This window comes from Egretta garzetta, unplaced genomic scaffold (assembly GCF_000687185.1).
Source record: "Egretta garzetta isolate BGI_Z169 unplaced genomic scaffold, ASM68718v1 scaffold166, whole genome shotgun sequence".
Classification (NCBI taxonomy): domain Eukaryota; kingdom Metazoa; phylum Chordata; class Aves; order Pelecaniformes; family Ardeidae; genus Egretta; species Egretta garzetta.
This window is the reverse complement of record NW_009260133.1, coordinates 2,165,842-2,193,721: the sequence shown is the minus strand read 5'-3', so window position 1 is coordinate 2,193,721 and position 27,880 is coordinate 2,165,842. Positions and strand designations below refer to the sequence as shown.

The 27,880-nt window shown below is 39.0% G+C and overlaps 1 protein-coding gene across 1 annotated transcript in view; it reads right to left on the bottom strand.

Moving 5' to 3' along the window:
- The window catches only part of MTA3 (metastasis associated 1 family member 3), a gene marked incomplete at its 5' end in the record, with an annotated part of 141,979 nt that overhangs the window by 23,150 nt on the left and 90,949 nt on the right, over positions 1–27,880 (bottom strand). Inside the window, 3 exons of the mRNA XM_035897006.1 lie at positions 3,400–3,431; positions 15,457–15,603; positions 20,811–20,897. Of these exons, the coding sequence (XP_035752899.1) occupies positions 3,400–3,431; positions 15,457–15,603; positions 20,811–20,897 (266 nt within the window). The remainder of the gene's footprint in view (positions 1–3,399; positions 3,432–15,456; positions 15,604–20,810; positions 20,898–27,880) is intronic.

The following is a 27,880-nucleotide window of genomic DNA, read 5'->3' as shown; positions in this document are numbered from 1 at the left end:
CCTGTACAAATTCAGGAAAAACTCTGATCCCAAATCACAGTCAAGGTTCCTGTCTCTAAGTTTCTCAACTTGTACTGGGATATAAATTGCTGAGAATTTGTCCATTGAGAGCCACTGAAGATTCTGAAAAGACATCCTGCTTTGAAATAAATGCAGAAAACCAAAAAGCATTGTAAGTGTAAAAACGAATGGTGAATGTTTATCCTGTGACTGAAAAATGTTTAATTGGATTATCATAAATTCCTAAGTGGACTTGAATTTATGATCCCTTACATGTTTCCCCATCCTTTCAAAAAAGAAAAAATTCCCATTGACTTAAATTAGCATTTTTAAAATTCTTGTTGCATCTTTAAACAAAAAATCAAATCAAATCAAACAGAGCAAAAGCAGCTCACTACAGGGAGAAAAAAGAGTCACTAGAAGAAATCAGGCATGATCAGATGATTGGTAATAATCTATATTAATTGGTTCAATACATTTGACTTAATTATACAGGATATAGTGTAAAACAAGTGTAGAATTATGTTAAGTTTAAATCAGGTGTTGATTCTGTTTTGCCACACCTGAAGCGTTCTTATTTGCAAAGGCATCAACATTATAACTCTAATAATCATCAAGGTTTGGGGCTGGTTTAGTTCACTTATTCACTGGGATTTGAGATGAATGCAAAAATTACAAAACACAGTTTCCACACAGCATGAAGTCGCAAACATTGATACTAGCACACAGGCACACTTTCATTTTGGGTAGAGAATTTCATTTAAGAAACCCTAGAGAAAAAGATTTTCAAACAACAGATCACATACGAGAAATTAACCAGACACTCAATACAAGGTATTACTTTTGACCCTCCTGATTTGCTATCAAACCTTTCACAAAATACCTAGAATGGATGTAATGCTGAAAATCCAAGTCAATTACTTTTCTGAGTAAGGAAAAAAAAAATACTACAATGTTTATAGCCTCTGTATTTCATGGAAGTTACATAAAAGCTGAATAAACCATGTCTCTAAAAGCAGCATTTTTAAGTAAATATTTACTTATAGAAATCAGTAAATCAGTAACGAAAGACTAACCTAGGTGTCTATCCACCGAATAAGGCAAATTTGTTTTATAGTTAAAACATAGAAGATACCTTCCCCCTTTCCCAAAACCCTTAAAAAAAAAAAATCTGTTTTTTTATTTTTATGAACACGAATATGAAACCAAAAATAGGGAGACATCACTGTATTTAAATACAGAAGAATTCTTGTAATGTTCTCAGAAAAACTGCACTTCTTTTTCGTTAGCAAAGTGCGCTCTGTTCCTCATGGGCTTCGATTTTAACATAAATCTGAATCTTCAGAGACAAGATCAGATTTAATGCCTTCCTTACGTTATTCCACCACCTATAAATGCAACTTAAAGGGAGTTTGAATACTTTGCCTTGGTAAGACAAAACCTTTTTTACATCAAAGCATCCAAGGCAGTATACAGAGTTGCTGCTATGTCTCTCACATTCCGATTGACTAAAGATCATGCTTTAGCTTTTTATCTGTTGCAACATTAACCATAATCAGTCAGAAGAAGGGGACTTTATTTCAGAATAATTATTTGTTGCAGTAGTCATTCAAAAAAGGATCTCGGCGGTAACTGCTTTACTGTGTCTGCACTGAATCGATAATCTCATGCTGTTTCTAATGCAAGGAATAGTTCATTTTCTGGCTTTACTGACATACTCCACCTACTCATTGGAGAGTAAGAACTTTCCCATTACACATTCAGTTATGCTTTAATTGCAGAGAAGAGTGGACATATTGCTATAACCTTTTCACACAAAACAGAATACTTATTTTTAATCGTGCTTTTATTTATCTAAGTGCAATGGGCAATTACCGCCCCCTGACTGCAGAACATTAGTCTGAGTGGTCTGAGGTGTCAGCAGAGAGGTCTGAAGAGGTTCACAACACAGGAACCTCAAGAACTCCAGTTATTTAAAAACCTTTCACTTATCTCTTTCAAGTTTGGCCATGTTTTGGTGTGAGGACACAGTTGTATAGGCAAAACCCCCATTTCTTTAGGTCAGTTTTTAGAGCTGTTTTGACACATTAATGGAAAAGAGAGACTGGCAAAATGTGTTATCTTCAGAGTAACATTAACAGGGGAGAAAAAAAAAAGGGAAACAGAGTGATGTTTTCACCAGCTTTAGCATTAACTTCTAGCTCTTTTCCTGACACCACTGCAAAATTGGAAAAATACTGAAAAATTTTTCAATCCCTTCCAAAATTGTATAGTAGAAGAATACACTTTAATAACTAAGCATCTTATTTTGAAATGGGTCTATTTAAACCAAATTCATAACAAGGATTACATCGCATCCAGTACAAAACAGAAACACCACTTTTCCCAGATGTATCTCTACTATTTTGAAAATTTGTGACATGTAGTCCTTTACCTGATTATTATCCATTTGCACTGGATTATCAATGACTACCGATGATAAATGAACTACAGGCAATGAATTATATTTACCCTTTGTCCCTTATCGAGTCAAGTATCTGTGTGGGAATTTACATGTCCCACAAATGCTGTACATACAGAAGAGGTAATAAACTTGGAGGGACACCCTGAAAATGGTAGGGATGAAAACAAACAAGCTCACATCATGTTTTGTTGGGTTTTATTCCAAAATGTCAAAATTTGCCTCAAAAATTGGCCTTTTTTCAAAAGTGGGTGGGCCCTCCCCCCAAATATCTACAGGATAGGCATGAGTCATTCCCAGTCAGAGAAAGGTTTTCTTTATGTGAATTTTTGTTCAGTCCTTATCTAACTTTTATTGGGTGTTTGAAACAGAAAGGGACTGATAAAATTTCTCACCCTATAAAAACCCAAGATAGACACTAAATCCATGATATTTTTATGCATAAAACTTGTTAAACTCCTTTTTGAAGATGTATCTGTCCATTTAAACATTTCTCTGTTTCTGGAACCCAACCTATCAAACTCGAGGTAAAGTCAGAAACCAGCCTCACAAGAATGTGACGCAAGAAATTACTCAGCCTATGTTTTGAACTTTAAATGTGCTCTGACACATGTGATACACACAGAATGCAAGAGATTTTATCAACATTAATTTGACATAATCAAAAATCACTTAAACACATAACACTCAGAATTGTAACTGGATTTTTCACCTAGTCAAACTGACAGCGTTGCTACTTCTGAAGCTATTCAATCTCACATTTCTTCCATGATTTCCCACAAAATGCAGTGGCAGACACTCATTTTATCTCTACAGTGATACTGGACTTTATAAAAAAACCACACCAATGGCTTAGGATACTACTATATCCACTTTGTTTTCATAGGAAAAGTCATATCTATAGATAGATTGATACCTATAATCTTGTCTATACTTACCATTATTGTTCTTGTTGTATGGCTGGATGATTCTGGAAAACAAAAGAACCACAGCGTATTAGAGTACTGTCTTTATCCATAAAAGCCCTATTTTCTGATGCTCACCCTGAAGGCTAAGATGCTACTGTTCAGGTACAACAGCGAACATAGCAGAAATGGAAAAAGATTGGAAAGATTTCTCATGAAGCAAGCATGAGAATTATCACTGGTCCCAAAAATATACGGCACGCTACAGTATGCTGTTAACTGCACTCATTCTCTTTGCTTAATTATCCTCTTCTGCAAGGATATATAAAAATGGAACTAATTCATAATTCATGTTTCAAGAAGTGGGTTTTTTCATTTTGCTTTTAACATATGGCATCATTTAACATGGAGGATTAGCTCTGCAGCGAAAAATACAAATAGTATCAGCATCGTTCCATTACTATTCCCATTTGAAAAAGCTTCATAAAACTAGAAAATCCTTTTTTTCTGAGAATTTTGAGATGCATTCTCAGTTTGAAATTGACAAAGTATATTGAGAAGTGTAACGTCTAGAAATCTACATTATTCTCTCCTATATGATAAATTAGGAATAAGTCAACTGAACTAATGGTTATATTTATATAAAATTGCTGAGGAAGCACAACTAGGCCAACAGCTAACATAGATTTCACCCCGCTGTTCAAATTAAATTAAGTTTGCTTCCCCACCCCCAAGACAGAACTTTCACCCTCTTTGGCTTTAAAACGCTACATTTGTCATATTACAGCCATGTTCTTTTTCGAAGCAGTATAACTTCAGTAACTAAACATCCTCCTAACCAGTTAAAAAAACTGCAAGAAAATTCGCTGCTGATCTGTAAGATGCAAGATGATGCTACTAGCAATCTCATAGACTTGCCCAAAAATTTGGGTAAGCCATCATGGTGGCTATAGGAGACAGAGTTCTCAAGGAAGAAACATTTAGCAACACCACATGCAGTTCTAGATAAAACCATACACAATTCTGCATGAATTGAATCAGCAGTCTCAATTCTACAAGTGAGATAAATGTAGGATAATTTCACTGGGTTAGTTATTCTTCCCCCGGTTCCAAATTGTGATTCTTATGGGAGTCCCAGCTGGCATCACTTACACAAAGAATTCTCCAGGGGTTTTGTTAATGTTAAAAATAGTATTAAAGAGATTAAAAGGACATGAGAAAAGAACAGCTACGCATCTCTCTCTGTAAAACTGGTAATTGCACTCTCAAACTGGTGTTTCTCTTTCATTTTGAGGAGTCTCCTTAACCACTCTGAAGGCATAGTTCAATCACCGTTAGAAACAAAAACAAGTTGCCTTAAACATCTCAGGCTATTTAGAAACTTCAATCCAATATTCAGCAGTAATTCCTGTACCTAGTTTACATTTACATTAGTACAAATCTTCATCCTTAATCAAATCTAATTTAAAAAATATATATGTATCAATACAGGTATCAATAATTTCCCATTGATAAAGGTTCTGTAACATGAAAACCTACCTAAAGCCACTGATATTTTAGTTGCAAACTCCTCTCCCAGCCCCCTTTTCCTCTCTTTTTCACACAAAAATTTTCATGTATAAAAATACACTTAGGTCACCAGTGCTCCGGGCAAGTGTTGAACTGGTAGTATAAAAACTAAATGCTGTGACAGTCTACTGATTCCTGATACCTGAATATATTTGGCACTCTTATAAAGTAAGAGAAGATTGCAGCAGAGTGGAGAACTCCATAACCGGTTCAATTTTTGTCTTCACAGTAAAGTTATTTTTGTTATTATAAGTTTATTTGTTCACATCTCGGTGAAATAACATTTCAGGACCTTAATGTTCCTGAGAAATCCAGAGACTGCATTCATGGAGGTATAACCACCTGAATAACTATTGAGACAAGGACTCATTCTGTTTATAAAGCCAACTACCCAGAAAAAAAAACACCTAAACCAACCTATCTCCAAGAGCATAACTGCATTTCCTGAGGAATCCTCAATTTAAGCAGAATTATCAGGCTAAACAAAAAGGATGGGGTTGCTTCTCTCTTCAAATATAGAGAAGATACATTACACAGCTCTTCCAGTCACCCCCCAAAAGATCAAAGCGAACAAACAAAATCCATACTTTTAATACTCAGATACTACAGTAATAAAATCTTCACTCTTACTCAGAGGTGCTATGCTTTTGGCATAGCTTTATATGCAAAATCTATAAAAACTATGCTTAGCCACGACCGTCCCAAAACACTCAGTCACCCTCTCCGTTCCACAGACCACTGAGTGAAAGAGAGAATATCTCCCTAAGGGGAACTGAGGAAGAGACAAATGTACCTCGAGACTGCTGAACAGCATATTTTTGAAGAATACTTTACATTCTTAATGCAATGCCAACTCCAGGGTATTACCATATTGATAACCTATTAATAAAACCGAGCAAAGAAGTAAAGAAAGATCTGTTGTACCTGCAGAGTAATATCCCTGTGTTATGTCATACACTAAAAACATAACTCTGTTTTTTGTATATCTTTTTCTTAGCTTTTAGTGCTGTAGATACTGAACTATCATCTAGGTTGCCAAACTTCTTTTAGAAAGACCTGAGGATATATTAAAAAAAAAAAAAAAAGGGCTAGGGGAAGAATTGCTTAATAAATCAAAAAAGAAATAGTCAAAAGATTCTAGGATCCAGCAAAGACTACCAATTAAGGTGCCGTGGTTATACAATTTAAACTCTTCTAGAGTCTGATACCTAAATATTCAGATTTTAAAACTGAGAGACAGTGATTTCTTCCAGAAAATAATTACACCTGATTTGGCAGGATTCTGACGAACATTTATGCATGAACACGCACCAGCCAATTCTGTGAAAAACTTTGCCTTTAATTAAGGCAACTAAGAAAGCAAAACCTTGCTTCCAATTAAAAAGGCAGTTGTGCAGCACTCAAAGAGGCATGTTTTGCAAAAGGTCTGCACACCCATGCAACTGCCAATGCAGCCTGAGGGCAACAGAGCTTATTTAAAAGCCACAAATGTCTTCAAAACTTCGGATTTTCAGTTTTATCTGCCAAGTTTTAGAACGCTTTCAGGAATTTAAATAATCAGGCTAGAGTATCAGTGAAACTGGCACCAGTGGACACTTGGTTTATAAATGAGTTCTTAGAGCAAATGATTTTGTGCAAGGCAATAATCTGTACTTGCAGTTCTTCAGTAGAAAGGGAACCCCAGGATACAGAATGATTCTCCCCTTGTGGCCGATGAAGTACTAGTGAAGTAGATTACTCCACTTTAAACAGAAATCGTTAGACAACATCACTAAACCAGGGGTTTTGGTGATCCGATGAGAGTGATTACAGAAAATGTAACTTCACTCTGGACAAGATGTTTAGAAGTTTATTATTGTGGAGAAATGAATGCACCAATGGCATAAACTGCCCAGCATGCTTGTATGCTCTTCCTACAACATATTTATTTGAACTCAAATAGAAATGAGTAAGTCGTAAAAAGAAATTTCCTCACATTAGAAGCTGCTTTATCAACCATACTGACCAATCAAGTGTTTCTCCCTCTTTACGAGCACTAGGAGATGATATAATTTCCTACTGTAGAACCATTAAAGGCTAAATCAGAAAAAGTCCACTGCTAAGGGATGGTGCCAGCTACAGAACTATTTTAAGTTTATATACTATTCCCCAGAAACATTTTTTTTCCCCCCTTAAGGGTTCTTCAAGCCCGGACAGAAACCACATCCTTAAAAACACTCCAGTCCTTTTCCAGCTGTTCATGTGTTACCTTTATAGGTGGTATTCCTTAGTTCTGCTGATAGGAAACTTAGTTACCTTAGATATTCATCTTTCTCTTTTATATTAACAGGGTCATCAGCAATAGTAGTGGGTGAAAGATGCCCTTTTCTAAACCTTCCAGAATAAATACACCTCAAGATAATGTCATTTAGACTTGTGGAAAAATAAAGGCAGGCGTGCAATTGTAGAGGTGTTTAATCCTAGTAACGCTCCCAGTTTATCATGGTGCATAACACTATAAAGAACCTTTTCACCTAGGATGGAGCACCATATGAAATAAGCAGAGGAAGGAAGACTGCTTCATTATTTTTTCTCAACTCATGTGATGAATATTCTAAGCAAGCAAAATAATTGTTTTATTCCTACCAGTTTGTGACAGTGGAACAAGTGACATTAAGCACTGGAACAGGCTGCCCAGGGGGGTTGTGGAGTCTCCTTCTCTGGAGATATTCAAAGCCCACCTGGATGATGTCCTGTGCAACCTGCTCTAGGTGAGCCTGCTTTAGCAGGGGGGTTGGACTGGATGATCTCCCGAGGTCCCTTCCAACCCTTGCCATTCTGTGATTCTGTGATTGTTACTTCAAAAGTATTATTAGAAAAATATGTATCTTCTAACCATACTGAGTTTGACTTTATTTGAGGAAGAGCCTTTGTCTCCCAAGACTGAAATCTGAAACACTAGAGGGAAAAAAAAAACAAAACACACAGACAAGAAAAGCAAAAAAGCACAAAAACGTATGAAACGATCACAAAGCATTTTCCCCAGAGACAGGAGCCTTCCAGTTACACTGCCTAAGCACTTTCTGAAGGTGCCTTCCATATTGCATTATGTAATAAAATTGCTAAGAACTATTGCTCTGTAATCACAGTTTACAAAAAATAATCAACCTATTTGACAGTAATCATACGCAGAAGCACTTTAAGTATCAACTCCAGGTCTCAAATCCAGAATGCGTAATTCATGAGGTGAATCGCTGCTAATCCTGTTATCCAACAGACAGGATTCTCCTTGTGCAACTTTAATTCTTTAAAATAATACCAGGGGAAAGTAGTGATTCCAGGAATTAGGTTCTGGTTATCTGCACTGTGTTTTGAATGGTAACTTGATTATAGTGTTGTTCTTCTATGTACTGTTTTAAGAGCTGATTTATTCTGCCAATTAGAAAAGCCAGTGTTACTGCAATTTCATGCCTACACATTACATGTAAATTAAAAGAAGAAACATTGATTCAGCAGCAAACATGGGGCAGTTCACCATGAAGTGCCCTTTCCTCCATCTGCCATCCCACGTAGCTTACTCTTTCTAACCCCCGCTGTTACCAGTTATCAGAAGCACGTGCTACACTGGTGAATACCAAGATACAATCCTATAATCTTTTCCTAAGTACTGATTTCCTTAGTACAACAAAATGTAAGTGATGTCTGGCACGCTCAAAGTGGTGCATCAAAGCATGAATGCGATTCTAGCTTTGTGCATTTGGTGAATAAAATGTAGGCAAAGAAGCCTTACAAATCCAAAGATACATTTTTGAAAGAAAGGAAATAAAACTAAAAAAAAATAAATCCGCTCTTCAGTTCCTAGTCTACTTCCACCCTTGGACATAACTCACATTTCACAAGATACAGTAAGCCTGAGAACTACAATTGAGTGGAAATTGTGTTTTGACTTTGGCAAAACAAAAGCAATCACCATCTGTATTTAAAAATCCCATAACACAGTGCTATACTATGCTAATGCTTAGGAACAGTTCTGCAGAGGAAATTCAGGGAGACATGAGTTTGCAGACATGGTTTTGCTCCTCTCAAGCCCTCCTGTGACCAAATTCATCACAGAGGAGTCACACTGCCTACCTTTACCCACGGAAAAAATACTCTGCAGTTTGAGCGGTCTTCGGATGCAGAATGGAAGATGGTTCTTTTATTTGTAATTAAAGAACCTCGAATACTTGGGAGATAACGGTAACGTGAATTCAGTGCAGGCAAATGATGACTGCACATTTATCATTGCAAGACAATAAATCGTTTTCTTAACTTTAAGAAATTCTGGGGGGGAAAAAAAAGATATGTTATTTTTTCAGACAAAAACATTTTCCTCTTAGTTGATTTTTTTTTTGTGTTAATCACAATATCATTTGCATCACTGGGGTTGGACGAATAAAAAAGATATGTTATTTTTTCAGACAAAAACATTCTCCTCCTAGTTGATTTTTTTTTTGCGTTAATCACAATGTCATTTGCATCACTGGGGTTGGATGAATGAAGACCAAAGTGGGGAGGGGGGAATCGTCAACTCATTGTAAATGAACTGAAGGAAAAACATTGTTTTATAACGCAAAGTTTTAAATAGAAAAAGAAATGGCTTGAGAGGTGCAAACATGAGATGTGATAGCTTAGTTCTACAAATGATCGACAATGTCAGCAGTAACACCCTGGGGTAATTAAGCCCTGCATCATCTTCCAGGTGCATAATTTGGGCTCTAGAAGTTGTCACTAGTTCGTCATCTCAGTATCATCATTTGTACCTCTGCAAAAACAAGTCCATACACTGACTACAGAAATGCAAGCTCTAGAGCATTTTAGTTTTCTACTAAATATTTAAAATGATTGCTTCCAGTTGGACAGTGAAAATAGAAAGAAATTGGCTACTCTTGTGCAAGTTGCAAAAATCAAAGGTAAAAAGGTTGTCGGGTTCATCTCTTGAGGGTCAGAGATGGCCTTAATGACTTTGTATAGAACTATGCATGACAAGGCTCTTACCATAAAGCATTTCCTATCATGACACAAATAAATGCTCTGAGTAATACATGCCGGGTGATAACTGAGAGCCATAAGCACCCTCTTCATAGTCCTCTGCTTCTCCAGTAAATGACAGTAACACAACCTTTCAATTTTTCCAGGGAGAGATCTACTTTTCACGCTCACATTTCCATCAATATCGGTGCACGCACTTTAGTAATAGATCTGTACCCAAAAATTTCAAAATGTTTGCTGGCTATACCAAGGACCAAAGCTAGAATGCACACGCCCAAAGCAAACTGCAGAAGAAAAACTGGTCATGGACCAATATATAACTTTCTGTTTCTCACTTCTGGGAAAAGCAGGTATACACAATTCAACGTTAATCCTACTTCGTGTTTCAGCACGGAAGAAATGGCAAAAGTAGATTCACACAGTAGCTTGTTTATCACATCTTGTTTATTCTCTTTCAGTTGGAAATGACTGGTATGTAAAATGAGGTTTATAACAAGGTTTATAGCTTATTAATATGTAAGAGAAAATTTAAGGTTTTATTTTTAAATTAATGCACCACCAGATGTTTTTTGGTATGCATTCCCTGCTGCTAGCCTGCCACCGCAGCAGAACATCTCCATCTCTACCAAAAAACAGTATAACAATGATCAGACACTTCTGAGAAAAAACAACTCCCTCTACCGAGAAATGCCATCCCACAGTGAAAACTCCTTCCTTCTAATACGTACGTTTCGTATAGCGTTATGTGAAGTTAATGGTGAAGCACATATTAGAACTGTTTCAAGGAAATTTGGGGCAGGAAAGGCTCCAGTTTCCCTGCTTGTCAGTTATGCTGCTTGTATTTCCATGTGTTTGTCAAAGGCGAGCCTCAAATGCCCCACGGAAAAATAGGGGTGAAATATAAGCCTCTACTCCTCGCTTATCTCCTCAATGGCCAGTACTAGTAGTCATAAGCAGAGAGAGAAGGATTGACTGCAACAGCATCTGAGAGAGAAGGTACATTTTTTTTATTTTCCCTTTGCCGATTGCTCGTGCCACCTTCCCATCTGGCTGTGCCAGAGATGCGCGGGTTCCTAGGAAAACAGACCCCAAACTGCTGTCTCATTCTTAGATACAGCTGCATACTTCGGTACATTCAGGAACAGAGATTTGATTGTTGAAAGTATCCTCTGGAAGGCATCGGGATATCTCAGCCTGAAATACAGCATTAAGGGTCTGGGAAGGGGAAGAGAGAAGGAGGATCGGGGCTGTTGTTGATTACAATCTCTTCAGCTATGAGCAACCGGTTCTCTTATTTCTGCCCACAAGTCATGAAAACGGTATCCACAGGCACAGACTGACTTCTGTACCTCATTAGTGACGTTAATATCTTGGGCATCCTGTGGATATTCTGGTTCTGATGCATGTAAAAGTAAGGAAATGCCTGCCAGCTGACAGAGACTATACTTATGTAAAATACCTTTACCTGATCTTTCCAAATATTATATGGAAAATTATCATTACTCACCCTGCCAAAACAATAGCCTGACGTGAAACTTGACTATTTGGATGTACTGTTGCTCACAGTTAAGCAGCTTGTGGGTGAAAGTAATTGCTCGGAATAATTTCAGACACTGTAATTTAAAGATCAGATTCAAAATATCTACAAAGCACTTTATAGCCACACCTAAACCTTCCCATCATCAACTCCAGTCATAAAACTGGATACACGTAACATTCTGCAACATCGTGATTTTTCCGAAGACAGAGTTTTCCCATTTGAAAGAGCCTGTCTTCACTGCTGAGAACCATTTCAACATCTTGTGTTGGCTTTCTTTTCGGCAGCAATGGAAATTCTGCATCTCAGAATAGTTAAAAGCACCAGCATGCATATCACATGAAAACTCCCCAAAGTACTGTGATTTTTTTCCATGATGGAAAAAAGCTTTCTGGCATTTTTCATTCCATCCTACAGAATGCGAGATTTGCTGCTGTTTGAAAATAAAAGGAAAAACACTTTTCTAAGACCATCCAGAAAAAGTCTTTCTCCTCCAAGAAGGGACACAACTACAAGATCTTCTCTCTGTCTAGTTATGATGTACAATGCTTAAGCAGTACAGTTTTATTTAGGTCTATGCCTTATACATGGGGTCATGCATACAATGACGCCTCTCAGCCACCAGTAACTGACACCCAGATCGCTTCATAGCGAGGTACCAGGGCATAAACCCCACCATTTACAAAGAGATAAATGTGCTCCCTCATCATTCTCGATAAAGACCAAGCAACAGTAGTCAGAAATTGCAGACTCCCTCATCCCTATCACTTGCACCAGACTCTTGCTGGAGGTGCAGCTGTGGAAAAATGAATGGGAAACTTGTGCTGCACTGGCCAAAATCAAGACTCAAGCCAACATAAGACAAGAAATGCTAATCCTGTTCTTATTTATTACTCTTAAAAGCATTAAACTAAATACTAGTGACGTTTCTCATCATCTCCCCCAAATCCCCCATATAGGCATAAAGAAGTGCCATTTCCTTATTACATTGCTTTATTTCTGAGCCAATAATTATTATTTTGTTAATAACAAATTCTGTCAAAACACAGCACTCAGCTCATCTAGGCATTAAGATTGACTTTAAATATGCCAATCTAAATATATATTTATACAACCCTAAGTAACATTTACTTGAATGCTGTGAATTATTGTATATCTTAAGTGAACATATTTATACGATTTCTTTGGAACAAATTTCTAATGCTGTTGAAAAAAGCAAACCTGAACATGCAGACATTACTATGTCAATCACATTAAGATTATGAGAATAGCAAGAGATAAAACTTAATATAAGCCCACTGTGCTCATTTTTGTTTGCTCATTTCATCAAAGCACGCACTGAAAGACAGAATATATGATTACCTCCATAGCTGGCTTTCTGGATCCTGTTAATTGATACAATGCAATAAATCCAGCAACAATCAATAGTATTTTGCAACCAGAAAAAGCTTTTTAGTATATTTATAGTAACATAAAAACTCTGGAGGCTGGAAAAACCTTTCATTGCACAGATAGTACGCCATGGCCAGAAGAAACCACCATTTCCCAAGTTGCTCTGGTCACTGAGTTTTTGCAGTGTACTGAAGAGAAGCTGGATACATCACAGTCCCAAAAACGTATTTGCTATTTACCAATAACCAGAGAAGGGGTCAAATGGCAAATCTTAAAGGTAATTGATTTTAAGTCAAAAGGAACAGAGGACCTGTGCTGCTGAGAATCATTACTGCTGGTTTGATTGTTTCAGAGTTCGGTTTTCCTTTGCATTTTATTTACACTTTGCAGGCTTTTAATTAAAGAGAGGGGATAGGAACAGAACCTAAATAGCCATTTGAAAATTCTAAAACAGCGATTTTTACACTAACAAAATACAGATTTCAGTTACTTAAGATATATGCTTTCCAGTAAGTTATGTTTTCTCAGAAAACAGATAAGCAGAAACAATTGTCTCCTGAAGCAACGACTTACAGTTCTCAATACTGATTTTTCAAATTAGATGTTGCTTTGTGCAAATTGCCTTAACACAGCTGACTTTGATACAAACTAATCAGTGTGGCTAATGACTGGTTTTATAAACTCTTTACTTTGAAGAGAACGTCTGTGCTAAGCAGAAGCAAACTTTTAAAGACTTCCAAGCATGCCTCCTTATAGGGACATCATCATAACAATATTTACCTTGAACTTATTGCTACAGCCTTCTCTTTATTTCCAGGTGAAAGTCATTCACCACTCACAGCTCATATGTGGAGTCCAGGCCAGCATTTGGGAGGGGGCAGGGGCCTTCGTTCACATCCCCATGCAGTAACTACCAGACCATCCCTGCAGAACTTCACGCTCAGTGTTCGCAGTGAATATTTAGCATTTACGGCTACGCCGATTAACAGCATCCTCTTTTCTTCCAAGTACCAGCCACACGGTTGCCATCGTGGTCCACTGAACAACTTGTGGTGCCACGCGTGTTGTTTGCCTCCCGTGTAATGGCAGTTTTCACACTGAGTAACGCGATCCTCTCCTCTGTCTATACTAAACATCCACTTTTTGGCAAAATAGGTAGTGATTTCTACCTCGGTATTATTAAATGTACAGTAGATTTTTCACCTTGAGATACAAATAGTGCTGGCAATGACAGAAAGCATGATCATTATGGGAAGACGATGAAATTTTTCTTCTTGCATTTGGAATCCTATTTCTAGTAGCCTGTCTAAAAAGAGCATCCCTCTTATTTCCACCTCGACCTATTCTGTGAAGCATGAAAACAGTCACCTCTTTTGTGCAGATTGTGTCCTGAACAGTCTGTTTCAAAGCCCAACGTCTTTCAGATTTCTAATCTCAACAACCGTATTCAACTACAAAACAAATAAGCTAATGGCTTACAGAGATTATATCTCACAAAAAGAGAGATCAGGAAACACATGTATTTCTTTTCAGTGCGAACAAATGATATCCTGCTGGATTCTCCTCTGATTTGGACATGAGGTAAAACTGTTCGCAGTTCCAGCCGAAAAATCTTTCTTTTTGGTAATAGTTAAAAAAAAAACCCAACAAAAAACCAACACAGTCACCTTTTAGAATACAAAAATAAAGATCATTTGAGAAAAGTTAGCCTTACCTACATACTTCCATCATTTTTTTGCACAGCTTCATATCTGGCCACCATTTGTACCATACTGTAGAGAAGTGGCTGGACACACCAGGCTTCAAGACCACCTCTCTGGCACTGCACAGGGAACAGGAGAAGCCTCCCCTGTACCTCTGGGACACCCCTTTTCCTTCCTCCTCTACAAGTGGTATAAATGCAGGGACAGCCTCTTTCTAGGGAGTTCCTACTTTCCATCGGTCCTCATTGCCAGGACTACTTCATTCTTATTTTAACTGATTCCGTAACACAGTTGTGGGACGCGAGATGCCAAAAGCTATCTTCTCTCCAGTACCAATCACACTGTTGATAATCCAGACTAAGCTGTGTTTAGTACTCACATATTAGCAAGGAGATTGGTTGTAAACTAGCAGGCCCAGTATTTAACAATTTACCTACAGATCAAGTAATTTAGCTCAGAGCAATTCAAAAGGCCTTGCATATCTCCGCAAACTATTTCTTCAAATAAAAATGCAAGGCAATAAACCGGAATAAAACATTAGCTGCATCTCTCCCTTCACCAAATTTGTTTTACTCCTTTCTTGTCCCTTTATACAGAGAAGAAGGATTAGTGAGAAAAATGGTTAAAATAGTTTGTTTAAAAGATGGCATGAATAGACCCATGTTCAATTAATAAGCACTGCCACTCATTGCATTAGGAATCAATGCTATAAATATGCTGTTCAGATCTTCCATTTCTGTTGGTCTGTACCCCCTCATTTAATGGCATTTCTTAAAACCATATTCTCTACAGAAAGCTCACGAAACTTTGTTATTTCAGGCGCACAGAAAGTTTTGCAATTCAGAGACTTAAATAGCTCTTTTATGTCCCTTCACATACCATCAAGACCATTATGATGGCTGTAGTTTCTTTTTCCCAAAATACTTAGTGAAGAGTGATTGGAAGGTGCAAGCAGTCGTTTTGCACTCGGACTCTGAAGGCTTGGCGTTGACCTGATTACATTGGGTTTCACTGCAGGATGAATCTCTGTTTGAGACAAAAGAGAGAGAGAGAGAGAGATTGTACATACTTGATTTAAAAAGAAATAAATAAAAGTAGTCTATTCAACATTAAATTTCCATATAAATTTCTGGTGAAGGAAAGAAAGTTTCTTCAGCACGAGTGCATTTGCAAGACCTTGAATAACAATTCAAACACGAATCTTCGTACCTACAGTTCTTCCAAATAAGAAAAAACCTATTTCATTTTAGATTGCCCAAGTTCAATACTATGGTGTAGATGTGTGAGGATTTCAGAGATTGAAGAGAGAACACAAATCAAACCAAAGCAGGTCTGCGTTCACATTTTCCTACCATTTTCAGGTTTGCATTGGAGCTACACACCTACAGCCTTTTAAGGAAGCAAACAAAAGCCTTTTACTATAGTGAAATCACCTTGGTACCTCAAACTATTCAGTATTTTCTGTCACAATAACAAGTTTCAAGGGATTTTCCCAAACACAAGTCACCAGGTACAAGAAGTTGGGGAGCCAGCCACAGCATGGCTCGGAAGCTAAAACTACCCCAAAACTGCCGCAGGAAAACCAAAATTGTTAAAGAGTGCTCTGGGCTCCCCACGTACCGCTGGACTCCCATACAGACTCATTACTGAGGAGTTTCAAACATCCCAGAGCATCTAATACGGTTCACAGAGAAGAATTATTTTGGAGAAGGGGGAAGAAAGGTGGGTAAGAGGCAATGAAGCACATCTGGCCAGCTCGCTTCAGGGTGGTGGCTGCTGGGCTTGCCAAAAGCTGATACGGTTGTGTGGAAATTTCTCAGTTATCTGCCAGATAAAAACGGCAAAAAGAAGCCTCAGTAGAAATCTTGCTGGCCCTCCAGCAGAAATTTGCTGAAGCAATTAACTTGCTCCCGTCACGCATTTGGGTTCAAAAAGCCACCACTGTGTGCATCCTTGGACAGACCCAAATTTGCGAGGGAAGTCTGACCTCCGGCGGGCAGGTCCCCAACCCTCTGACAGAGCCACGGGGCACCAGCTGGCACCTCTGCAGCCCGAGGACGGCTGGCACCCCACTGCCCCAGGGAGCAGAAGGGACCTCTGGGCTGAGAATGCGAGGGCAAGGGGGGCTGGGAGACGCATCAGGAGAGTCAGCTGCCCCAGGGCGGTAAGGGAAGGCAAAAAAAATTCATTTCGCACCCCCTGAAGGGAAAGCGCTCCTTTTTTACAAAATAAAGCATAGAAGCTGGGGATATGTGAAGTCTAAAGTGAGGGCAGGCATGCCAGGAGGAGGCCCTCCAGCCTCTGCTGCCCACAGCTAGCACGCAGGAGAAACCGAAACCGTCACACTAAGCCCAAGCCCACTTCGACAGCCGATTTTTCCTCTTTCACAGATGCCAAGGAAATCCGGTATCCAAGTGCCGGCCTCACGCTCTCGCTCCCACGCAAATCTTCACAGGCGGCCTGCAGGCACCCAGCCCACCCACCCCGACTGGCGACCGTGCGCTGCCGCGACAGTCGCGATAACCTTTTAAAGGCAGCCATAGAAAGGCAGGACCACCAAAGAGTTTCGTCGGTCTCCAAATAGGTGCAAAGGAATAGGACGGCCACAGTGACGTGGCCAGGCTGTACTGGGAACCGCGTGCCAGGAGGGGACAACGCCAACAATTTTCACATTTGGAAAGACTTTGCTTTATTGTCAACCACTGGTTTGGTCAGAGCTTGCAGCCATACTCTTAAAGCATGAACCCCCTCATCCAAGGTGCTACCAGAGGGTCAGATTAGAGAGAGTAGAGTTGGGTCATGCACCGGGGAGGTGCTACAACAGCACAGGGCCAGGGTACAGGTAATTGCTTCAGGGCAGTCCTGTGGATTTATTTCTTTTTGTGTGTGTGAAGGCCAGTTTGATTTCACCGATCGTCTCACCACTTACTTAGACGAGATTTTTTTCCTGCCATTCTCATCTGCTTTTTTATATAAAGTTTCGGAACACCAAGCTCCCAGCAGATTTCATGGCATGGCCCATTTCTCATGCTGTTGAGAACACACGTCTATTTTGCTTTTTTACTAAACTGGGAACAGAGGCATGCTTAATGTTATGAACACTACTGATTGCTAAAGCAAAACTTCAGCTGAAATAGAAAGCTTTGCACTGTTTGCTGAAGATGATTGGAATTTAGATTCTAAAATGCCCATTCGGCAATCTTTTCCAATTTTCTGAAGGAAATGATTAATTTTCAGGGCTAACACCACTAAATTACGGTATTTGCCAAAGAGCTCCAGCAGCATCCACAATAATCCCAGCAGCTGGATCAACATATGAGAACTTGTAAACTGCTTGTCTACAGTGAGGTTTTATAATTTTAATTAATACTTTTATATTTTCAGGATGAGCAAACAGTTGAAGGAGGAAGCACCTCCTTCCTTCGACTTTCCTTCAGTCTGGAGGTCACTAGTCCTCTGTTCGTTTACCGCAAAGGCCGTCCTTTCTCTTTCTGCAGTAGAGGAAGGTAGCAAGCCCAAGCTCTTCATTTTAAGTTCTAGAAAGGAATTTAATCAGACAGCCAGGACCACCTCCCAATGGACTGAGTCTTTCCTGCAGGGTCTTTACACTGTACACTCACTCATCCTCTACACACAGACTTGCGTCAAATATCTGTACGCTCTCGATCAGCAGTTTCTAACTAGCTGCTACACCTGAGAGAGGTAATGAGGCATTTCGGGGGGGTTGCCTGAATTATGTTATACCATCGTATTACCGTATTATGGAATAATAGTAATAAGGGATCTTTTAATTCCTGCTATTATCCTTGTTCTACTGCCTAGTACTTCACTGAAAATCTCCTGTACCTTCTGCTAACTCAAGAGAACTATAACATCCAAATAATCCAAATTATCCCTTTAGCCACGTAACAAATAACCAGTTGGCCAGATTCAGATGATACAATCATTTCCAAAATAAAAACAAAACAGGAATAAGAAACAATACTTGAACAGCCTATTAGGAACCTTTATTATAAGACCAGGCTGCAGCCTCAAACAAGTAATTAGCAATAACAACTCTAAAACCTTCTATTTCCACTGATGTCACTAGGGGGAAAAAAAAAAAAATGCAAAGCAAACAAAAAAAAAGTCGAAGTCTCCTACTGAGCTGCTTAAATAAGCATCCTGGATTCCAGAGGTGCTTAAGCAGCTGCACCTCTCTCTCATCTCCTCAACATGCATCCCAGCTGGAAACGGTAACTAGGGGGTAATATAGGACATTTAATTAGCCAGGGGTTCCCCTTAGGGGGTTTGTTTAGTAAGCACAGAGATGACTGAAGAGATTACAGGGGATTAGCACTAGCTCTCTAGAGGACAGGGCCTACTTTTAATGCTTAACCTACCTCACCTGAGGGACTGGCAGCCAAGAAGCAGAGCAGGGATAAAGGGAAGCGGCGACCCAGGATGGGCAGGGCACCAAAATCCTCTGTGCCTTACCAGCAGGGCTGGAAACAGCGGTGCCCTGAGAGACACAGTTAACTGTGTTCCAATAAATGTCTGTGGGAATGGCACAGAAAGACTTTTAAAAAGAAAATAAATACCTCCTGTATATGCTATGACATGATAATGCTGAATTTTATGAGAAAAATGATGCAAGCATGACTCATTCACTGGAACATGCAAATAAACATCCCAAACAAAAACCCACCACAAACTAAACTAAAAAAAAACCCCACCAAGCTGAATAGCAAACAAAAAGTAATTTTCTAGCCATCCTTATAGAGCTACTTCAGATGCACTTCCGTAAATACACTGGGTATGCTTCATATCCCCGCCACGCATATTATTTACCTTCAATGGTAGCGAGATAGATACCTTCGCTTCCCGCACAGCCAAATGCTAAGCAGACTCTGCAGATGCCTGGTATATTTTAGCACTGTTTATCTCCTACAGAAGTTTCACCTAAGTACACGTAATGCTGTCTGACACTGTTCATCCATTTACTCCTATTAAACCTACACACTTATGCTCCCAGAGGTATCAAGAAAACCCCTCACCAACTAAATAACATGGCACTAAAACCACACAGTATCTTCTAAGATTACATATGCTGCTGTTTCTTCTTTTGACTGCCCAAATGGGGTCAGCCGGATGAACCACCCGTCTCTGGCCAGATTCCCCCCGCTCACAACCACAGCCCCACCAAGTTAATCAAAGCAGCCCCTTCCTCATTCCCCTGAATGACAACAGACATTAACGCACACAGCTGGGATGCCTGTAGAAATGTATCCCTGGCTTTTTTCTTAAACTCGGGGCAGGAGGAATCAAAATTCAGTGAGAGTGGGCATTAATTCTTCATTACCCAGTTTTCTGAAACTTGGATTTTGTTAAATTCAATGTTCTGAAAGAACAGTTATAACCACATTAATAGCCGATTTCTATTTCAGTAAGTCAAGAGACTGTTACTGTTGACTTTGTTGTAGTACAAAAAAAAACCCACTCCTGTCAATTGAAATTTTGAGAAAAACATTTAGGCTGAGTTCTACGCTCAGCTCTGCTTTTGTAGAATGGGATTAACACATTGCAGAATTATTCGCTGCTGGTCTGATCAGTGGATTGATTTCTGTATTCATTGCAGAATGAATATAAAGCCCTCAGGGTATCCCACCTCTCATACGATTACGGAAATATTTCATAGTCAGTGGTGGTTCCTTGCAAAGACGACTACTTTCAGTTTTTCAATAAGGAATCACAATTACTAGAACTTCTCCTCTCCCTATTATCTCATGTGAGTACCTTGACCTCCTGGCTATGATCTCAGTACAGATTGCATTGTAACTTTAAAAATTATGTCATCAAATTAAGAGATCAGCGTCTCATTGTGGCTGAAGTCTGCTCCTTTTAAGTACATGGGAGTACAAGCGGATTCAAGGGACACAGTAGAGTAGCACTGGGAGTATCTCATCTCCCCTTTCAGTGCTTATCTATTTAGACTACCAGAATATTTGTCACATTCCAAATTACATCAGGTTTCACTCTGCCATTTTAAAGCAGTATCAGAAGGCCTTCTGCCTGCATCCTGCAAGTTCAATCATCCAGTTTGGCAACTGATAGCAGATCAGAATTTTTATTAACTATAGTTTTCTTTTTACTACAAGCATCAATCTCTCATTCTATGCATACAGGATTTTTAAGTATCAGTAATACTGAATGTTCACTTGATCCATTTTTTTCCTCTGGAGGCAGATACCCACCTAAATACCCAATGATACATGACAGTGGCTTTCTGGTGCTTTTGATCTTCAGAGGATTTCCAGCAACTTCACAATGTCGATCTGCATCTGAGAATTTTAAAGAATGAAACTCAGTTTAAATATTCTGTCATTACAATTATAATTAGGATGCACCAACCAGTTTCTCACATTTTTACCACAAAATTTCTTTTTTTAGCACATATTCTTCTTTTTTTAGCACATATTCTTCTTTTTTTCATCAATGCTAACAATGACAGATCTTTAAAGGCAGGCCATGTCCTCATTCATGCAAGTGATGTTATGAGGGGTTTTTTTGTAGTAAATGTAAGTTCTAACACAAGTTTGATTGCATTTTTTGCCCACAAAGTCTTTTCAGAGACAGTCAGCTAGGCAAATGAAACACAGATGAAACCATGAGTACTAAAATAAAAGCAGTTCTGGCTACCAAAAAGAATTTACATGGAATTCTTCATTGTAACTACAAGCTTGTCTGGCTCTAAATGGGAGTAATACAGAGGTAAGAGGGATTTAAAATTGGGACTACTGATTTTGGTCATGTATTAGTTGCATGGTATGGTGATTCATATCATTCTTAATAAGTAAAAGCAGAACATGGGCTATTGTAGCAAGATGAAGCTTAAAAAAACCCCAACCCCCAAAAAACCCTTTACTGCAAACTTTTGACCGAAGTGGCCAATTGTAAGCAAGTATGACGGAGCTCAAAGGTCTCAAAGATAGGAACTGCCTGAAAATTGAATGAAAATAAGCCATTCAGTAACTAGCTTAATTTGATGCTGAAACTATGAACTCACGACTTAAAAGGCACTGCAAATACCCAAGCAGAGAATCTGTCTAGATGCCCTGAACATGAAAGCGTTACTATGAAAAGGTTCACGCTTAGACAGCGGAGTCAACCAACCTAAGGCAAAAATTCACAAGAGACTACATTTCACTAAGTAGTTTCAAGACTACTGGAACTAGATTATCTTTTTTTAAAGCTATTCAGAATGATTGGGTTGTCTGTCTTCCAAAAGCACACAAGTAATCCCCATACAGGGCTTCCATTTTCCCTAGAACACAGGCATTCTGTTTTGTACAAAATTGAATTCATCTGTTGATTGTGTAGATCTAGACTTCCCTCACATGGAACTACTTCCCACATACACATCTGTATGTATGCACCTTTCTTTGTATAGGTTTCACATATGCACAGCTGCGTTTTCATACAAGCTTTATAAGAGTGAAGAGATCATAACAACTGTAATTCCACTTTGCCTCCAACTTCTGCTTTACCAAAATGTTCATTTGTTTCATTCCAGCACAGGACATGTAGTACATAGGCACATGAAGAGGATAAGACACTATACAGAACTATTTACATCCGAGAAAAACCCTCAAATCTACAATCTCTTTATGTATTTTATCTACCTATGTGCAAAAACTTGTAGGTCTTGAAACCACAGCAGTGACTGAAGTTAAGTATTTCTGTCTGCTCACAGATGTTTTTAATGCAGCAGACAATGAGCAACTCAGTTCAATGTATTAAGGAAACTACTTGACATTCTTACATGTGCTAAGCGTAAATGGTAGCCGGTATCTGGGAAGCCCAAAGGTTCCAGTCCTAATGCTGAGTACACGAAGTACTTCAATTATTTTACCTTAGTAACAAAATGTAATATTCTCAGTGAAAAAAATACATTGAACATAGTGCCTGGAATATTTTTAATATTCCACAATATTTGAAATAATTCAAGTGACAGAGTAAAATGATGTGTCTCTACTGTCTCCCTCAGTAAAATAAGCACAGACTATACAGTGAGTATTTTATAGTTACTTTGGGAACAGCAAAGAATCACCTAAGAAGTAATTAGCAAAAAAATTTTCCATCTACATGTCTTCACTGTAAGACAGACATTGAATCATGGCGAGATATTAATATGCTGACTGGGAATACAGGCGGCAAAGAGAGCCCATGCCTGAGGCAAAGCGTGTTCACCAAAGGTACCGGGTGGGCATTCCAAGGAACACCAATCTATTAAAACAGTTAAATAAGTTTAACAGCAGCAAACTTTAAGCCTCAATGAAAAATATAATAAAGTTTGTGAGCTTTACACACTACATACAGAAAACCACAAAGTTAGATTGTACATCGCTCGCAAGTGTAAAACCATTGAATAAAATTTAGGTAGGAAGTTGTTGAAAACAAAATTTAAAAAAAAAGAAAAAAAAGCCCTAAAGTCAAATATGGGCTTCCACATGTACACTAAAAATCTTGGCAAGATAAGTGAAATAGTGGAAGCTGTGAGAAATAAAAAGGTATGAAAGAAAAAAAAACCAAACTGGAGTATGACATCTGATAGTGTATTTTTTCAAACATATCAAAAGCAGAAAGTGTGCTAGTGCCTGTAGCAATAGGAGATGATCAAGGTGTGAGGAAAATATAGAACGTAGAAAAAGGTATGGCAGAAAAGCTGAATGAATTCTTTGCAGCTGTGTTCACTGCAGAAGAACTTAAAACAAGCTCGCTTCCAAACCCCTTTTATAAGGAAAGTGTGAGAACTGTGTCACATCAAAGTGTCCATAGGAAATATTTCAAAACAAACTGGTTAATGAATAAAAACAATTTACCGGGGACCAGGTGGAATTCATCCAAACAGAAACTTCTGAGCACGTACGCTACTGGTGTTTAACTAACGCTTAAACTGGTCTTGGTTCAAGAGAACAAAAACAGGGCAAACGTGATAACATTCTTCAGTAAGTAGGCCTGCAGGCTGGCCCAAAGGGTTGAACTATTAATAGAGGCATACAGTTAAATACGGAAACATCAAGGGAGCCAACAAAGACCTTGTAAAGGGAAAACATGTTTAATGCGTCCGCGTTATTCAGCGGTGTGTCCTTGCAACAAGAAGGACGGCCGCATACTGGGCCTTACTAGCCCGAGCGCAGCTGGCGGCGCGAGGGAGGTAAACCTTCCCTCGGCCCTTGTGAAACCACGACCAGATGCTGTGTTGAGGTCTGGGATCCCCACTATAAAAGAGATACGGACATACTGGAGAAAGTCCAGCTCTTGGAGAGCCTGGTGTGGGGTTGGAGTATAGGATGTACATGGAGAGTCTGAGGGAACTGGGTCTGGCCAGCCTTGAGATGAGAAGGCCAACAGGAGACCCGATTGCCACCTCTACCTACCTAGTGGCAGAGCATAGGGAAGACCAATCCAGACCTTTCTGGGAGATACGCAGGGACAGGACAACATACCATTGCTGTCTGTGGCAACAGACACAAGCCGGGAGATGGGAAATTCTCATTAGGTGTAAGGCAAAGATGTGAGGTTGATCAAACACTGGAACGGGTGCCCAGCAAAGCCATGGAGTCTCCACCCTTGGAGATGCACAGATCTCATCTGGACAAAAGGCCCCAGGCACTTGAGCTCTGTGTGGGGTGGGATTAGAGACCTCCAGGGGTCCCTTCCTGCCTGCATGTCCTGCAAACCTGTTACTGCAAGTGGCACAGGTCTGCCAGGGTCCTCTGAAGGAATCGCGACGTGTACACACACAGCTGATCTGGCATTGAACTCGGCATTTCAATCAGCTTTTAACAAACTGTCTCACTGAAGACTGAGGCTGCCCAGCTTTTACAGGGTAAAAAAGAACAGGTTTTTTTCAGGGATTAGCACCTGATTAAAATTGTCTATGTAATCCCCCAAGGATCTGTGCTGTTCAGCATAGAAAAGATCAGGAAAAGAGGTGGTTAGAGAGTTAAAAGCAAAAGATAAGAAATCCTGATAAGAAATCGCTGAGCATAAGCAAAGCTAAAATGGATTGCAAAGGATATCAGCAGCATCAAACAATAAAAGTAAATTAATTCTTAAGGGGTAAAATGACTGTAACATACAGATATAACGATGGGTTCTACACCTCTGCAGCCCAGACGAGAATTCATGGAGTTAGTGTCAACAGCTTTCTAAAAATACCTACACAATACTAAGGATTGGTCACTTAAAAAGAGATAAAAATCAGAACATTAGAAATTACAGTGATAAGAAAATGGAAAGCATGAGACACTCTCTAAAATGATGGGAAATCTGTATCTTGAAGTGCACGTAATTTGGGGCACCGTGACCCTAAAGAGGATACAGTGCAATTAGAAAAACTCCAGGGAACAACATTATGAACCACAGTGTGAAATGGATTCTTTATGAGGTTTTAAACAGACCAAGTTCTTAACCTAAAAAAGCAGTAACCGTTGTGGGTATTACAGAGGTCAACAAAATCAGGAATGCTATGGGAGAAGATGATAGCGAATGAGGCTCATTCATTAGATTTGAAAGGGTTTTTTAATGATTTCCTTTTTCTAAACTGCATTTGTAGGTCTCTCAAGCTTAGCGAGATTCTCATTGGGGTGGTATTTCTCTTTGATGTTCCATCTATCAAAATTCAGATTATTTAACAGATGTAGCATGCTCTATGTAATCCCCAAACTGTATTCTTCCTAGAAGCTCTGGGGAAAATATAGTGTGTTCTTTTAATTATTTTTCTGGCTACTAAAATCTGGCAGAAATTGTATTCAAAGGTAACAGTAGAGAAAATATTTTCATCCTAGATGCAGCCAAAAGATCTTCCATAGCTATCAAAATCAAGGATATAAAAACCTTTGTGAACCCATACCCATAAATGCTACTTGCTTCAGGTGAATGGGTAGTTTTATACCAGTAAACCATAGGCTGTATGCTTACAAAGACAAATCAGTAACACTTTGCGTATGCTACTTAATCTTCACTTGCCTTCTTTTTATCAAACCAGATCTTAACAAGCAAGTATTGTGCACAAAACTTGTTATCAAATCAGCAGATTTAAAGGTATGTTAAGTTTTGATCAAGAACAGTATACCCACTTCCAGATAACTTCCATATATATATATATATAAAATACAGATAATATGTTACACTAAAAATATGAAAACACGCTTGACAATCACGTCAAACATGAAAAACCCCCTGGAAACACGTTGGCAATCAACCTAGACAGAGTGTAGTTACCCAGATTTGAAGTACTATAATTAAGACATATATATTGATAAAAATATATCCGAGCAGGGGGGATAAAAAAACCCCAACCACACTCAAAAATATTCCTGTGCTGAAGGAAGAAGGTTCACAGATGCACGACTCACTCTCACACGTATATCAACACGCTTGTAAGCGGGAGACAGAGCCAAGATTGGTGACAGTCAGTGACTGTCTGGAGAAGAATGCCCACTTTGCTTTCCCCTAATTAAGAGACCTTCCATAGACAGGGTGGTTTCGCTTAACTTCCTAAAAAAACGTGCAATATATTCAAACTAAAAAGAAGGTATTTTGCCTAATTTAGAGCATGGGAATTTCCTCTTACTGACACAGTTCACCAATTCTAATTAATCCTGAAAATCCATCAGACAAGTTTATTGTCAACAACGACAGTGAGTCTATTATCCTCGGGCAGAACAAAGCTTGAGGCCTCCATGCTGGGTTGCACTCCGAGCAGGAGATGCCATGCCTTCTCCACCTTCTGGTGACCATCCCGAGATGGAACTGGGAACATAAATGCATCGCCTCCACTACCTCCTGCTGGCGTCTGAGCAGGGGTCATGCTATCTGGTTCATTAATGAGAAAAATCTAATTCTCTGCACTAACTGAAGGAAAGAAGAACATAGAATGGGACCTTGTTTTCTGTGAGTGGATGTAACGGGCTGAGGGAGATGATGTGGGTGGAATTACAATAATAAAAAAATGCTTTGTCTGAAATCTCGTTTCACCCAAAAGATGGTTAGGCCTGAGATTAGCATTCTCAGAGGCTTCCATGCCCCTCCAAGACAAAAGAAGCATCTGCAGATGAGTTCAGGTGGGCTGCAAAAACCAATTTATTTTATGAGCAGGCTCTGACTGGCTCATTCAGACTTTCTTTCTCAGAACTGTGAATTAGTTTCATTTAAAACCTGGCACTTCAACAAATTGCATAAGACAAAGAAGGCATAAAACCTGGTACACTGCTGGGGTAAGTGCCCTACCATCCTTCTGGCTTTAGATTTTATGGTTCCTGAGCGTTGGCATGGTGCCAGCTGCAATATAGTTGTGAAACGCAGTTGCGTTTTCAAGTGCTGGTTTGGCACACACAAAGGGCCAGGTGAGTCTGACAAAGCATCTACGCAGTCATTAGATTCAAGTTTCAGCCCAACAGCATGGAAGGCAAATTCCAAATCAGTTCTTGGATGTCCTAACCATCTCATCCTGTATCACATCATGGGTAACCTCCTACGCTGGCCAGGTTATTACCTTAGGTTATTACCTAAGCATGACTGTAACTCCTGTAACACCAAAACAGCCATTCATTCAATATTATAATTACCCAGTGGTATTCAACAAATGAAATCGCTACTGTTAATTATCTCATTTAAAAAATAAAAAAAAAAATTAAATTACATTCATCAAGCTATGCTTGGAAAAGGATTCAGGGCATTCAGGAAGAGCGAGTCTATTTAGTTATGACATTAAAATTTATGGAATGCACTGAACACAGGGTCACCATATAGAAGTACATGAACAAAACTAGAAAATTTTTTTATATACTTACTTACTAGGCTTTATGCCTAGTATTTAAGTCATATTTAAGAATATGACAATGACAATGCAGGTAAGAGCATTGTACAACTCCTGAGAGAGAGATATTGCCAGAAACAGAATGTGTGTGCATATATATATGCACGTGCACACACAGAGAAATAACAGTTAAATTAATTAAATGAGGTATAATCTGGTCTACACTATTATAAAATAATTTGCATGTTGTGTTCAAAAAGCATTAACAACTATGACATTTTTTTTTTTTCTCCAATCTATGTTAGGTCTCATCAGGAAGCATCAGCATTCAAAAAGACAAAATTGCAAGGTCCAAATTTTGCTTTAAATAAAAAGAATAATGAAAGACAGAGACTATGGGGCGGGGGGGAGAGGAGGGGGGAGGTGTGTGGTTTTGCGCTTGATGTTAATCTGATGTGGCACCTTTTCATTCAAAGGAACAACAAGGAAGCACTGGCA